The following is a 13810-nucleotide window of genomic DNA, read 5'->3' as shown; positions in this document are numbered from 1 at the left end:
CACATATTTGAAGTATTCGTTTAGGTTTTACGAGTTTGAATCTTTGGATATTTTTGCATCGCTGCCCATACTATAATATATGTGTATATATGTATATATACGAGTAATATTTGATCGGCTAAGAGGGAGCGAGTGATTAGTAATGCGTTTAAACTGCTTTGCCTTAATCTATAAATGTTTCATATTTGAAATCTCTTTTAATTTGCATTCGAATTTTTCGCTTAGTTTTTTTGTTTGTGTTCTCAATTTATCAATTTCTCAATTTGATGTGCGTTGAAGTTGAATGTTTTCCATTGTGTGTAGATGTATGTTTTTTTCGCTTAAATGCAAATGGAATTTAATTTTGATTTATGCGTTTGTTTTAAGTAATGTTAAGTAGAAAATTAGTTTAATTTATGTGTTTGTTTTTTATGCATGTTTTATGCTAAATTATGACAAATTGGGCTTATAGAATATTTATTATTTGCTGTCCTTGTCAAGCAACATAAAAAGCAAGCTCTGCTGCTTTATGGCAGACGGGTTCCAATATATGCATGATATATGTATGTATGTGTATATGATATATATATTTGTATGTATGTATATGAAAAATGGATGATTTTATTTTGAATAATTGCTTAGCTTACTTTTTTCTTTTCTTTAGCGAATGTCGAAAGATTTAATTTTTGATTTTGATTTGCCGAAAAGTTATTTTTGTTTTTATTAAATTTGGGAATCCAAAACTTTTCGTATTTTTTGTTGCTATTTGAATTACTTGAAAATTTGTGAGTTTTTTTTTATTATTATTATTTTTTTTTGTATATCGTATTAATTGTAATATTAATTAAATGCCATTTGTCTAAACGCTATTCAATATTTGTAGTTCGTTTACCATCAAAATTTGTAGTACATTCATATAAGTTTCCCATAATATATATATATATATATGTATGTTTTTAAGCAATATTATCGTTCACAACACTACATTCATATATATATAAAATCGATATAGCTAAGGATAGTAGGGCGTATTATAGAGTGTATCAATAATAATCGAAATGAGATGCAAACGAAATAATAGCTAATCAAAATAGACGATCTAGATAAGCGGTTATACATATAGATCAATTGTGAGCCACCTCAAATGCTTTGCTATTTCTAAGTCTTGAGCAAGTGTTATTTTCGTTCGTACGGTTTTTAAACTCTGATAAAAATCCATAGATTCTTTGTTAAGCATTTTATTTCATTCACATAAATTTGCATAGTTCAGTCAGTCTTTGAGTGTCGAAAGTGGCTGCACAACTTACCAAAACTAAAAAAAAAAGCTGAAATAAATGTAAAATAAAATAAATAAAAAGATTCCTTTAAATAAATTTGCATTTTTATATTTGGCAAACAAATTTGCTGCGATACTTAAAAATAATAATAAAATCTTAAATAAATATTTGACAGAATTTAGTTTGAGTTCGTCTTAAAGCTTGCGGTGCAGAAACCAACTGTAAATAAATAATATTTAAATAGGCAAAAGGTGCGCTTGGGTCTGTTGTATAATACAATTTAGAGTTGCTGACTAAATGGTTAAACATCTGCATAGATAAATGCAATTTGTGCTTGAACAAATTTTACATTAATTATCTGTTTTGTGGAAGCGCTTTGAAACGAAAAATATAAATAAAAGTACAAAGAATGGTAAATATATTGTTGGATCGATACAAATAATTATAAAATCGATTACCAATGCTAAAAATTATGATCACAAATAATCTGTTTAAGCGCGCAAGCGACTATAGGATTTGCAGACCATTCAAAATTAAACAATATCTATCATTATGACTTTGACTTAGAGGCTACATATAGATGGCAAAGAAATCAAATTGAAAATAAAAATACAAACAAACTTATGAGCTACACACACAGACAAGAGCACATACATATATACATATATAAGTATATATATATATATATATATATATATATATATAGTGCTTGTGTATTGGGCCGATGTATGCGCCCTTTTCTTCTTTGATATTTTGGTAGTTCTGCTTATAGTTAAAAAATACAATATTAAAAGTTAATTTCAATTATGCAAATTGAATTGAATATTTTTGTTTCGTTTTTCTTCTTCTTTTTCTTTTCCCTTTTTTTTACGTAAATGCAAAATTGTTTTGCATATTTATGTTTTCTTTTTTATAAATATTTGAAATAGTTAATATATTTATGTATGTTTGTGTGTGTGTATATTGTGTGTATGTGTGCGCCTTATGCGCTTTGCTTACTTCCTCTGTGATGTTTTTCGTTTTACTCAAATAAGACTTGCAACACACGCACGCATATGTATGTGTGTTGGTGTGTTTGTGTCATTCAACTTCCACGCACTTCATTGACTTGAAACACTAAGCTAAACTGCCACGCCCACTGGGAGTAGCTTACAAATTACACTGCCATAGTATCGTAGGCTGTGAATCCTGCGCCATTTGCTTGTTGGAGTTGGAGTTGTTTTGGGCCGGCTTCGTTTCTGCGGATAGCGAGGGGACACATTTTAGGCAAGAGCACAATATAAATAGAAATATATATATATAGAATATATATGTATGTGTGGTATATAATTAATGATTATTTTGCTTAGGCTTGTCTCGTGCCGAGAGCTTGTGGCAGCTGGCACAAGTACATATATAGCATAGTATTTAGATATGTGTTAAGTATGGTTAAAGCCTGTTGATTAATATACATAATACATATATTTATATAGTAGTTATGTAATTGAAATTCGTTTTTCGAAATGATAAATGCTTTTGTGTGTGTTTATTTTTCAGTACACTCGGCAACACTCAACTGTGATTTGCTTTCAATTAACAGAATTCAACTCAAGGAAAACAATTCATATAATAATACAAAAAGACAATAAATAACAGTTAGAGCTAAACAGGGGGGAGGTTTGGATTAGGTTTGGGCATGCGTACTTCACATTTAGTGTTAATTGCGACCAGAGAACATGCAAAAGCGAATCACTTAACTGCGAGTTTTAGTTTGAAACTTACAACTGCCTGCGACTACGTAGTCAGTGAGTTATTTAAAGTTTTTAGTTTTTATTTTGTATTTATTAAACGAAAAAAAGGTACAGAAATGATCAGTGTTAGTAGTTGCATCAAGTATAAATAAGTATCTGCTTATTACCTTAAACAAAAAAATTGCACAGAAATTTGGGGCAACTGCCCTTTGGAGGTAATGAAAATTCTGATGGGAATTTATGAAATCTGATTGGAATATTTGGCATATAATTTTTTACTGTAGAGAACAGCATTATTATACAAATATTTAAGCAGATGTGAGAATTTTTATAAATTTATTATAAGATCATTTAGCATCTTTGGTATACCTCAAGTTAAAATTAAATGTATGAGGGCTTTATTAAGTTTTACTTTGTTTCTTCTTTATTTAAATATATATATTTTTTTTCTATTAGCTGCAAAGAGCGGAATATATTCTGGTAGAGTATACAATAGAGAATATACATATAAAAAAAATCTCTGGCTGATTTAAAGGAGTTTATGAAATGATTTTAGAGATGAGTTCATTGGAATAGTTTCTTCTCTTATCTTATATATGTATTCCCTTTAATTTTTAGTATTTGTTGATGTCTTCTATTATATTTTAATGTATTCTATATTAAATTCAACGATGCAAATTTTCTGTGCAATTTTATTTAGCTCAGCATTGGTTAAACCAATTTAATAGCTATGTGATTTTCGTTATAGTTTCTATATACAATACTCTATTCTTACCTCTCGATTAATTTACGCATTTCTTCGGTGGTGCGTTGATCTTTCGGTTGTGGAGATCTTTTTACAGCTGTTTATTTTCGTTTATTATATATTATTGTTTTTAATAAATAATTATCATTTAAGAACCCCAAGAAATTGAGCACAACCGTTAAGTAGTTGTTTATGGTAAATTGGTTTTAAATATCATAAAATCAAAAGAGAAAATAGAAAGAAAACGCAAAATGAAATTTGAAATTAAACTTTTCTTATACGTAATGTGAGAAGATCGTGCAAAAATGATTGTAAATTCCTGTAAAGTCCAGGAAAATATATTGCTCTAAATTCTTTCTGCTTATATAACTAACTTATTGTTCGTAAAAACCATTAGAGAAACAAAAAACTAGATTTCTAGTCGGACACATGCGAAATTCTATACACATGATATGAAATGAGAGATTTCATGATAAATAATTGTTATTAAAATTATATTTAAATCCGATATTAGATACAAATTATTAACATAAAACATTGACATTGTTGGTGCTGGAAAGGAAACCCTTAAAAAATGTGGTCGGTGCGACTTATGAAATGAAATGGAAGTTATTTAATTGTGCATTAACAAACTCATATTAAAACTTAACAACCAAAACCAAAATTAATATTATCAACACAAAAATAACATATAAAAAAAAAAATTAAAATTTATATTTTTCTCTTTTGAAATATTAGCAAAACACAGCATGAATATTTATTGCGAACTTTCTGTGGAATAATTCATGAATGACAATGAAGGAGGTATGAAGAATGAGCACATTCCTGATATGAGATCGAGAGGGAGCCTGACGACGAACGACGAGGGCGAATGAGGACGAATGAGGTGAGTTGTGAGTGAAGTGAGGATTGAATTGAAAATTCACTCTACACACTAAAGTTAAGTTCGATTTGCGATTGGGGTTCACATCACTCACCATCATTGGCGTCTTCTGATCGTTATTAATATTCGAATGTTAAATGAATTTTGAAAGAAGGGAAATTAAGAACAATTCGAATGATTTGCGTTAAAAATGAATACACTTTCAATAGAGCTTCGTGGAAATATTAATTGGAATATAGATGGAATATCTTAAGCTGCAGCTACGTTTCGATTGGGGGATCAATTGGTATGGGCTGGGATGGGAGACTCTGACTTACCGCCATAGTTGCCGCGTGGTCCATGATCGCGATCGCATTCGGCCTCTGAGATCTCATTGCTCTCCTTAGAGTCGTTGAACGAGGAGTTGCTCATGTCGTGATTACGTGGCGGTGGTGGAGGTGGCTCAGGTGAGCCATTGCCTGGATTGCGTGCAGAACCTGACACATATTTGGAATAGAAATTATTGGTATACCTAAATATTGTATCTCTATTGTATTTACCAATGCTGCGACGTCCCATGGAGCCGCGAGATCCATAGTGATCGTAGGGCTGTCCATAGGGGCCGCCATACTGAGAGCCGTACTGATCCTCCTCGGGAGCGCAATTGGCGGGATCATCATATTCGGGTCCGGGGCCAGAGTACAAGCTGCCGCCTTGAGAGTTGACGCGAGTGTAACGACGCTGTGGGATCGCAAAGAGAGGGAGAGAGAGAGAGAGAGTTGAGATATGGACAGAGAGAAGGAATTAAAGACTGTTTAAAGTACTTATACGATAATCTTACATATTGATCTTCCTCGGCACAGTTGGCGGGATCATCATATTCGGGTGCGGGAGTATAGATCGAGGACTGTCCACCTTGGCTGTTCTTGCGCTGATAGCGATTGGCACGTGGCATGGACTGAGAGCCGGAGCGGGAGTGTACGTGTCCAGGGTGGCCAGGGGGCAGCATGGTGCCGGCGTGTCCGGGCACGGGTGTGTGTCCATTCTGATGGGGGAAGGTCTGGAAGTTCATGGCCTTGGTGGGATCCATTTCCTCACGGAAGCCGAGCAAATGGAACGTAGCATAGGGGCAGATTTCATCTTCCATGCCTTTGGCGAGAGGAGAGCTCGATTAGCAACGTTTACTCAAACACTCGGTGGTGCTTTGTGGGTGTCTTGGTTTGTTTGTTTTAGTGTTTTAGTACGAGGCAGAGAGAGAGAGAGAGAGTGGCCTGGCCCGAATTGCTTTACTTACGATGCAGTAGCTGAGACAGCGTCAGTTCGATGCGACCGGGGTTAGACTAGTCGGAATGTTAGTGGACTTAAACATAAATGAAATCTTAAGTAAAAAGTTAAACTGGCCTGGGGTTAGATGTTAGTCGTAATCGGAATTGCATACAGAAATCAGAAGAGGTTAACCAACTGAAAAGGGGAGGGGCGGGGCGAGGCCTCCTACCTGGATGTCTATAGTGGCACTCGGGAGTGCCGTGGGCGTGGCCGTAGTGATTGCCAATGCCGTGCATGGGCACTGGCGGGGCTTTCAGCTCCTCGTATAGGTTCGGGTTACGGCGCGGATCCCAAGTCGAGTGGTTCGAGCGCAGGCCTGAGCCGCGGCCTGAACCGATTCGTGTACGTTCGTATGTGTATGTGTGTTTGAGTATGTGTATGTATTGGTGTTTTCATATTTTATTCAATTTCCAATATTCATACAACATCAACGATGAGTGAACAGAAAAGTCAAAGAATCGATTCAACGGCAACCGAAAAGGAGAGGATTCGGAGTAATGTGGGGGAAAAAAAAAGAGTTAAAATTATTTGTGAAATAAGACAATAAAAATAAAAAACAATCAAAATCTAAATTCAGCACAACATTTAGTAATACGAGTCTTCGTTTCAGATCGGATGGGTTCGAAAATCATAAGAAGCGAATTTAAGAAGCGACATTTGAGAATTTCGTTCTGAGAAAGCGTTGCAATGTGTTCGTAAGTGTGTATGTGTGTGGGCGTGGCACACGACCTTTGGGTCGTTCATTGTTTCATTGTGAATGCAAAAGCAACGCAAAATATGAAGTATTTTTTCTTTTTTTTCTCATTTTTTCACTTTCATTTTGTGAGCAAAGTAAATGGAAGACAAAAATAAGCCTCAGCCAATGCGCAGTGAGTGCCCCAGGCGAGACGGTGCTCGGGTGCTTCGCTGGCATAGTCCTGGCATTAATAAATGTTGCATTGGAAATTTAGATGCTTACTTATGACTGTACCTCGCTTAATCCGGTCGCAGGTGTTGTAGTTGGAGCCGGGCACCGGGGGCAGCTTGCGGTTGGGTGGGGCAATGTAGCCAAGTTCGTCGCGCAGGTCCGGGCGGCGCTTGTCCAGGGTGGCGCCGGGTCCCATTGTCTGATTGTAAACTACATCGTCTAGAATTAATATATGATATCGCGAACTCAATAGTGAAACACTGAAGATGCTTTTCCTCTTGAATGCTGCTCAAAGGTCAACTCAACGCATACTTTACTTCTGTTTTTTGTTCATTTACTTATAGATCGTATCAATCAGCTTTCTTCCGTCACTCACAATATTTGGCTTTTAAAATAAATTTTAATTTTTTTTTTTTTTTGGTGCGGCATCTCAACACGCTAAAGTGCTAATTAGTAGCTCAAAGTTTACGATTGCAAAAACAGAATTACGTGAGGTGTTTCATTATAATTATTATTAATTTTAATTTTTTTTTAAATTTCAAAATATACCAACTTGTTAGCGATATAAAAATTCATGATATAATGACATGAAATGAGAGATGATTTCAATTTCGAGTTCGAATTGACTTTACGTTACTTTACTTTAGCATTATTCTATTCATTTGCGATTTCAAAAAGCATCTTAGTTTTGGTTTCATTTGAAAACAGAAACAGAAAAGTGTGGAAAATAAATGTTGACAGAAAGTTGAGATGGGAAAATTGTGTCTGTTGTGTTCGGAGGAGTTTCAAAGTTGCTTAGGGCGTAAGCCGAACGTATTTACAACACTTGATATTACTATAGGATAATTATTTATTGTGTATATTGTGTGATAGGTTATTATTTACTTGGATAAGAACACAAAAGTAGAAGATTTCTCGGATTAATCAAATCTAAAAGACATCGCAACAAATGTTTTTATTTTTTATACAAATTAATTTTCCAATTTGATTTGTAGATGGAGATGGAAAATTTAATGATAGTTCTGATATGAATATTATAGATATATGAATGATATATATGATATATATGAGTATCACATATGATATGAGTATTATAGTATATGAATTTACTAAATATATATATACACTGAACACATATTTAATATTATATATATTTAATTGGTATTTTGTTGGTATATTTTTGTGAAACTTTTTGGTATTTTTTTGTTTTTATGGTGAGTGTTTCTTTGAGTTCGTGTTTGCTGTAGTCTGAATAACTTGAGTAGATTATATAACATGCTATGAATATTTGATACGATTATTAGACATTGAGCATTCCAGTAAATTGTAGAGTTTTTACCAGTATTTTTGCTGAGTGACGGTCTAAGAATTATGCGTTCTCATTGCTGATATTGAGCGCGTTAATCAATAAGAAATCAACAAATATAATTCAAATCAAATGCGCAGCAATATACAACAGTTTGGGAACAACACTAAATATATATATATAAAACAGAAATAAAATTTGTCGAAAATAATATATGTATATAGATGATATTTATGATAAGAAAAATAAGTATTGCGCTCCTCTGCCCTAGCGGACTGAGGGCAAACCTACAATAGACATCCTTCTGGCCGCCGCGCAGATCGTCCGCTCGCCGGCGCGAGAGCGCCACGCAGACCACGCAGATGCCCACGGCAACCACCACGACGGTGGCTATCAGCGGCACCATGAAGTTCAGATCCAGCCACTCGGGCATCCAGGCGGGCAGCGGAATGCGGGCATGGACATTGCCATGGCCCGTGCCATCATCGAGGGGCGCGATGGTGCCTTGATTTCGTTCGGATTCGATAGATATACGATAAACGAGCATGCAAATCGTTTATCAGATACAACAACAGACAGCAGGCAGTTGCATAGCCACGATATTGTTTGGTTTTGTTGTATACGTATATATAGATAGATAGACATTGGTGTGTGTGTGTGTATTTACACATATAGAGTATGGAAAATGTATAGTGTTCGGGGTTCATGTAGAGACAGAGTTCGAGAGAGAGAGAGAGTGAGAGCGAGATAGTGGAACCGAAAAAAAAAAGAAAAGAAATTTCGTAATTAGTTTGATATACTTATAGATACCTTTGTGGTGATTGCCTTTGCTACGCAGTATACAAATAACAATTATCGCTATGATTATGACGAGCAGAGCCGCCACGACCGGCACTACTAAATTTAGGTTCGATAGAATAATGCGGATTGTATCCTCGGCGGTTAATTCGGGTAAATCACGCGAGGGTGCGATAGTGCCTGCAACAACAACAACAACAACCAAAGTGTTTCACATGTAGACCAAGTTCGGAGGGGGTGGGTGTGGGAGAGAGAGAGAGAGAGACATTTATATATATGTATAGATAGATGTGTGTATGTATTGGTGTAGGCATGTATATAAAGAGAGAAAAGATGCTGATTGAGAGGGACAGAGGCACCTGAAAGGCACAACAGATCAAGCTAAGAGAGAGAAATAGAGAGAGAGAGACAGAACGATTTCTCCCTCTCTCTCTCCCTTTCTCTCTGCTTCTATGTCTGTCTCTGCCTTTTGCCTTCCCTCTCACATCACATTGACTTTTGTACCCAGACACTAGTCGAGCACTTGACACACATATACAAATACATAGACAAATACAAATACAAATTAGTAACTTTGCTTTGAGTCGATTTCGAAAGAGAAGTGTTTCTTGAGAAGAGAATGTAAATGACTTAAAAAATTCATTAAATATTATTAAATTTTGTATTTTACAATGCGCCGAAATGCGAAAACTATTTGTAACTATTTTAGTAAAAACTTTAATTGTAATTTGTAAGAAAAAATAACAATATTATTTTTTAGTACGTTTAAATGCAATTTGTTTTTTTTTAAGTATTTTTTTTTTATCTGTAAACTCTTAAGTCTAATTGAGTAAATTGTTGTTAATGCTATGAGTATTCGAAACGCTAACGAATTCAATTTAAAGCATTCCAAGTGTAACAGCTTTCGAGAATATGATAGGAGAGTAACGATTAACGATTAACGATTAACGTGTAACGATTAACGATAACGATATTCGCGAGAAGAGATAACTTTGAAATAATAGTTGCAAAAACACTAACTAACTTAGGCGGAACAACTCAACTGGAACTTGATGACACTAAATGAACGAAATTGTGAAACGAAAAATGAAAACGACTTTTGGTGTAATGAATGCACAGATGCATATAATGTCTGTTTCTTCTTCTTCTTCTTCATCAACTCCATTCATCACTTGATCTCAGCTCTCATGTGAACTTACTGAAAATGTTGCATTGATGGATCTTTGGTTGTTGTGCTTTCGAAAATGTGTGCGCTTTGGCTCTGCTCGGCTCTCAACTTGAGTTTTATAAAAAGTTTTTATTTTGTTTTTGGTTTTTTGTTTATTAGGTGAAAAGAGCATTTTACTATTGTTAAAATCAAACGAAATACAACTAAATTTTACATTGAAAAATGAAATGAAAATCAAATCAAAATAAGCTCAAAATGCATGAAAACAAGTTGAATAAATTTGTGTTCAGTTCAGTGGACAAGTTTTTGTACAATTGGAATCTGATTGGAATTCGAGTTGATGGATCCATGAATATACGATATTCCATATATGTATGTAACTTGCTTTTGGCTGCAGAAAGAATGGATTATTTAGGACTTGTGGGCTAGAAGCGATTTACAGAATTCGGAATTTGATTTAAGCGTCTTCTACGAGCAGCGGAGGGCGGAGGGGAGCGACTGGCAGTGGGTGGGCTTACAACATCGATCGGTAGCTATGGCTGTGCAGCAACAATGCACCTTGACGCCAAGACTGGACACATAAATGATATCTATGTATGCATAAACTCAAATGATATAAACGAGTGAAGTGAACGGAAGAGTCAAAAAGTAACTCAAATAATACTAATCAGAGCTGTGGCCGTCTATAGAGCTACGTTAGATTGGAAATTATGATAAGAGAACTGAGGAAATCATAATCAAAGGTGACGTGGTGATAATTGTTTAAAACTATTTATAGAACATTACTGTTAGGATTTTAGCAACTTTGCATTTGCTATTCGCTGGGAGTTTTGTACATATATTGAGAGTATACGATTAATTGGTGTATAAGAACGTAAAAAACAAATTGCATTTACGCAATAAAAACATCGTTTTTGTTTTTGTCTTTGTACAACGTTTTCCGATGCCGCTGCGATCAAAGTTTTTAGCATTTCATCACAATTGCAATAGATACAAAATAAAGACATCTAATTTTGGTACAACAAGCTTTTTGACAACTTAAAACGTTTGCTAATAAATAAATGAAGACATTGAATTACGGTGCAATTGGTAAACAAAATGAAAATCAAAATCGAAATTTGCTCATTTTCAGTTGTTGGTGAACTAAAAACATTTACAACTCAGGGAAAGTGTTTATGCCTAGATTGTTATTTGTATATATGGACAATGCTGTTGGGATGTAGGGCGCGACTGGGGGGGCCAACAATCCAACAACATTGTCAACGTAGTTTTCTATGTACAAAAGCAATGTGAGACATTCGAAAATCGGAAAACAGATCATAAATACCTCCGGTCACAGTCAGCGTGGCGAAATCGTATTCGGCAACGGTGAAGCCAGCCGAGTTGTGGGCGGTGATGCGCAGATTGTACCAGGTGGCGGGCTCCAGATCGAGTACGACGTAGTTGTTGTCGGGCTTCACATTGTTCGAGATTTGATTCCATTCCAATTGATCACTGCAAGCAGAAAAGAAAAACTTTTGGCGTTACGTCTCTGTGGATTTTCTGGGCTCTCCCAGCAGCTACCGTTTCTTGCTCTCTACGACAAAGTGGGACATGGGGCAGCCGCCATCTTTCCAGGCCTTGAAGTGCAGCGAAACGGAATTGGATGAGACCTCAATGAAACGTGGCTTCTCTGGCAGTTTGGGCTTCTGGCCCTTGGTGCGTGTGTTCAGAATGTCGGACGCTTCGCCAGCGCCAATGCTAAAAAGACAAAGTGAGAAATCAAGTTAGCTTATAGCATTCGCTTTTTCTTCTTCTTCTTGGGTTTACTCACTTATTGAAGCCAGTGGCATAGACCTGATAACGTGAGCCGCACAGCAGATTCTCAATGTTGTACTTCTGTGATTCGACAGAGACCTCAGCAGTCTCCCACTCTCCGAATTCTGTGAATAAAAGAAATAGTTATAAATTCAGTTTTATGTAAATTGAATTGAGTTGTCAAAGCCAGCAAAAAAAAAAAATAATAATAATAATAATAATATAAATAAACAAAAAAATGATAATACAATAAATAAAATTAAATAAAAAATAAAAATGAAAAGCTAATATATTAAAATAATATAATTAAATAAATAAAAAATAAAAATAAAATAAATAGTAAAAATGAAAAAATAATATATTAAAATAAATAAAAAATAAAAATAAAAATATGTTCAATATATTAATTAAATTGAAATATTAAATATTAAAGAAAATAATATTAATCATCATAATAATTATAATAATAAATAAAAATGAAATAAATAATAAAAATGAATTATTAATATAATAAAAAAAAATATGTATAATAAAAAAAAAAATAAAAATAAAATTAAATATATATATTAATTAAATTAAATTATATATATTAATTAAATTGAAATATTAAAGCTGACAGAAAATAATGATTTATGCTTGCCGCAACAGATAAATTATTATTTTGATTAAATTAGGAAAAGCAAAGTTTTTGAATAAACGATATGATAATAATTAAGAATTTATATATATTATATATTTATTATTAATTAAATTAAATTTTTAAAGTTAGCAGAAAACTGGTTTAATAACATTTTCAGCTCGCTTTAAAAAAATAAGTTATTTAATTAATATATAAATTTATAAAATACAAAATGTTAAATATTATTATTTGTTAGCTGCCAGCTTTAAAACCCTAATTTAAATAAATTATATATGAATATAAAAATTAAATTGAATAAAAAATAAAAATTATATTAAGCCTAAAGTTCTTTATAATCTCTGTTAACCTGGCTTGTAGTGCAAGGTGTAGCCGTGCAGTGGTGCCGTGTCGCCCTCATGTGGCTTCAAGCGAACGGTCAAAGTGTCGGTGGTGGTGGCCGAGAGGGTGACCTGTGGCGACTGGGGTGGTGCCAGAACGATGAGCTTGTGGGTAATCGAGTCCTTGGCAATGGAGTTCTCGGCATGGCATGTGTAGTCGCCGGCATCCTGGCGATTCACAGACTTGATCAAGAGCGAGCCATCGGGCAGCAGGCGCATGCGGTCGTTGGCACTGAAGTCGACGCCCTTGATCTTCCAGGTGATCTCGGGCTGGGGGGCGCCAACGGCTTGGCAGGGCATCTTGGCATCCTCCTTGTAGGTGGCAGTGAATGTGTCGTCGAACGAGGCTATCTTGGCCGGCACCTGGTCGCTGGGCATGGCCACAATGCTCTTGGACTGCTGGCCCTCGCCAATGGTGGTGCTGGCAGTCACCCAGAACTCGTAGGGCTTGTTCTTTTCCAGCTCGGTGGCCTCGAAGCTCATCTGGTAGTGTGGCACCTTCTGGGTCTTGGTTTCAGTCTCAGCGCCTTCGGCCTTCGAGTAGACAGTGTACTGGGTGATGATGCCGTTGGGCTGTGCTGGCGGGCGCCACGAGACCAAAATGGCGGCGTTGCCCATAACCAGGGCCTTGACATCGGTGGGTGCTTCGGGAACTGTGGAACGAGAGATAGGCGTAAGAGGAGGGCGCTCAGCATGGCTGGGATTCTGGCTTACCATCAGGTTCGGTCTGGCAGTGAATGGGCACGCTGCGAACTCCATCGCCTCCGGCTGTGGTGGCCAGGACTTGCATGGTGTAGTTGGTGTACTTCTTCAGGCCATGGAGCACAGTGTCGGAGGAGGCAGTCTTCTTGTAATGGCGCTTGGTCTCATCTGCAACAGGCGTATATCAGTGGCGATT

General features: G+C 35.7%; 1 protein-coding gene across 50 annotated transcripts in view; it reads right to left on the bottom strand.

Moving 5' to 3' along the window:
• Positions 1-310: 310 nt before the first annotated feature.
• Positions 311-13810, bottom strand: part of Dscam1 (Down syndrome cell adhesion molecule 1) — a 78049-nt gene continuing 64549 nt past the window's right edge. For 26 of the 50 annotated variants that reach the window (XM_089261751.1, XM_089261755.1, XM_089261759.1 and 23 more), the window contains 15 exons: positions 13627-13782; positions 12882-13565; positions 11912-12020; positions 11662-11838; positions 11426-11592; positions 8424-8636; positions 6878-7045; positions 6089-6247; positions 5435-5742; positions 5154-5334; positions 4932-5090; positions 4709-4723; positions 3762-3828; positions 3018-3029; positions 311-2494 (listed from right to left, as the gene is read on the bottom strand). In XM_089261751.1, the coding sequence (XP_089117877.1) occupies positions 2413-2494; positions 3018-3029; positions 3762-3828; positions 4709-4723; positions 4932-5090; positions 5154-5334; positions 5435-5742; positions 6089-6247; positions 6878-7045; positions 8424-8636; positions 11426-11592; positions 11662-11838; positions 11912-12020; positions 12882-13565; positions 13627-13782 (2657 nt within the window). In that variant the 3' untranslated portion in view covers positions 311-2412. Of the gene's footprint in view, positions 2495-3017; positions 3030-3761; positions 3829-4708; positions 4724-4931; positions 5091-5153; positions 5335-5434; positions 5743-6088; positions 6248-6877; positions 7046-8423; positions 8637-8942; positions 9111-11425; positions 11593-11661; positions 11839-11911; positions 12021-12881; positions 13566-13626; positions 13783-13810 lie in introns of all 50 variants that reach the window. The other 24 variants (XM_089261780.1, XM_018105659.3, XM_089261778.1 and 21 more) reach the window with 2 other exon arrangements.

This window comes from Drosophila navojoa, chromosome 5, assembly GCF_054131105.1.
Source record: "Drosophila navojoa isolate 15081-1374.11 chromosome 5, UAZ_NAV_1.0, whole genome shotgun sequence".
Taxonomy (NCBI): domain Eukaryota; kingdom Metazoa; phylum Arthropoda; class Insecta; order Diptera; family Drosophilidae; genus Drosophila; species Drosophila navojoa.
Note: the sequence above shows the minus strand (reverse complement) of the source record. Positions and strands in the feature narration are given on the sequence as shown.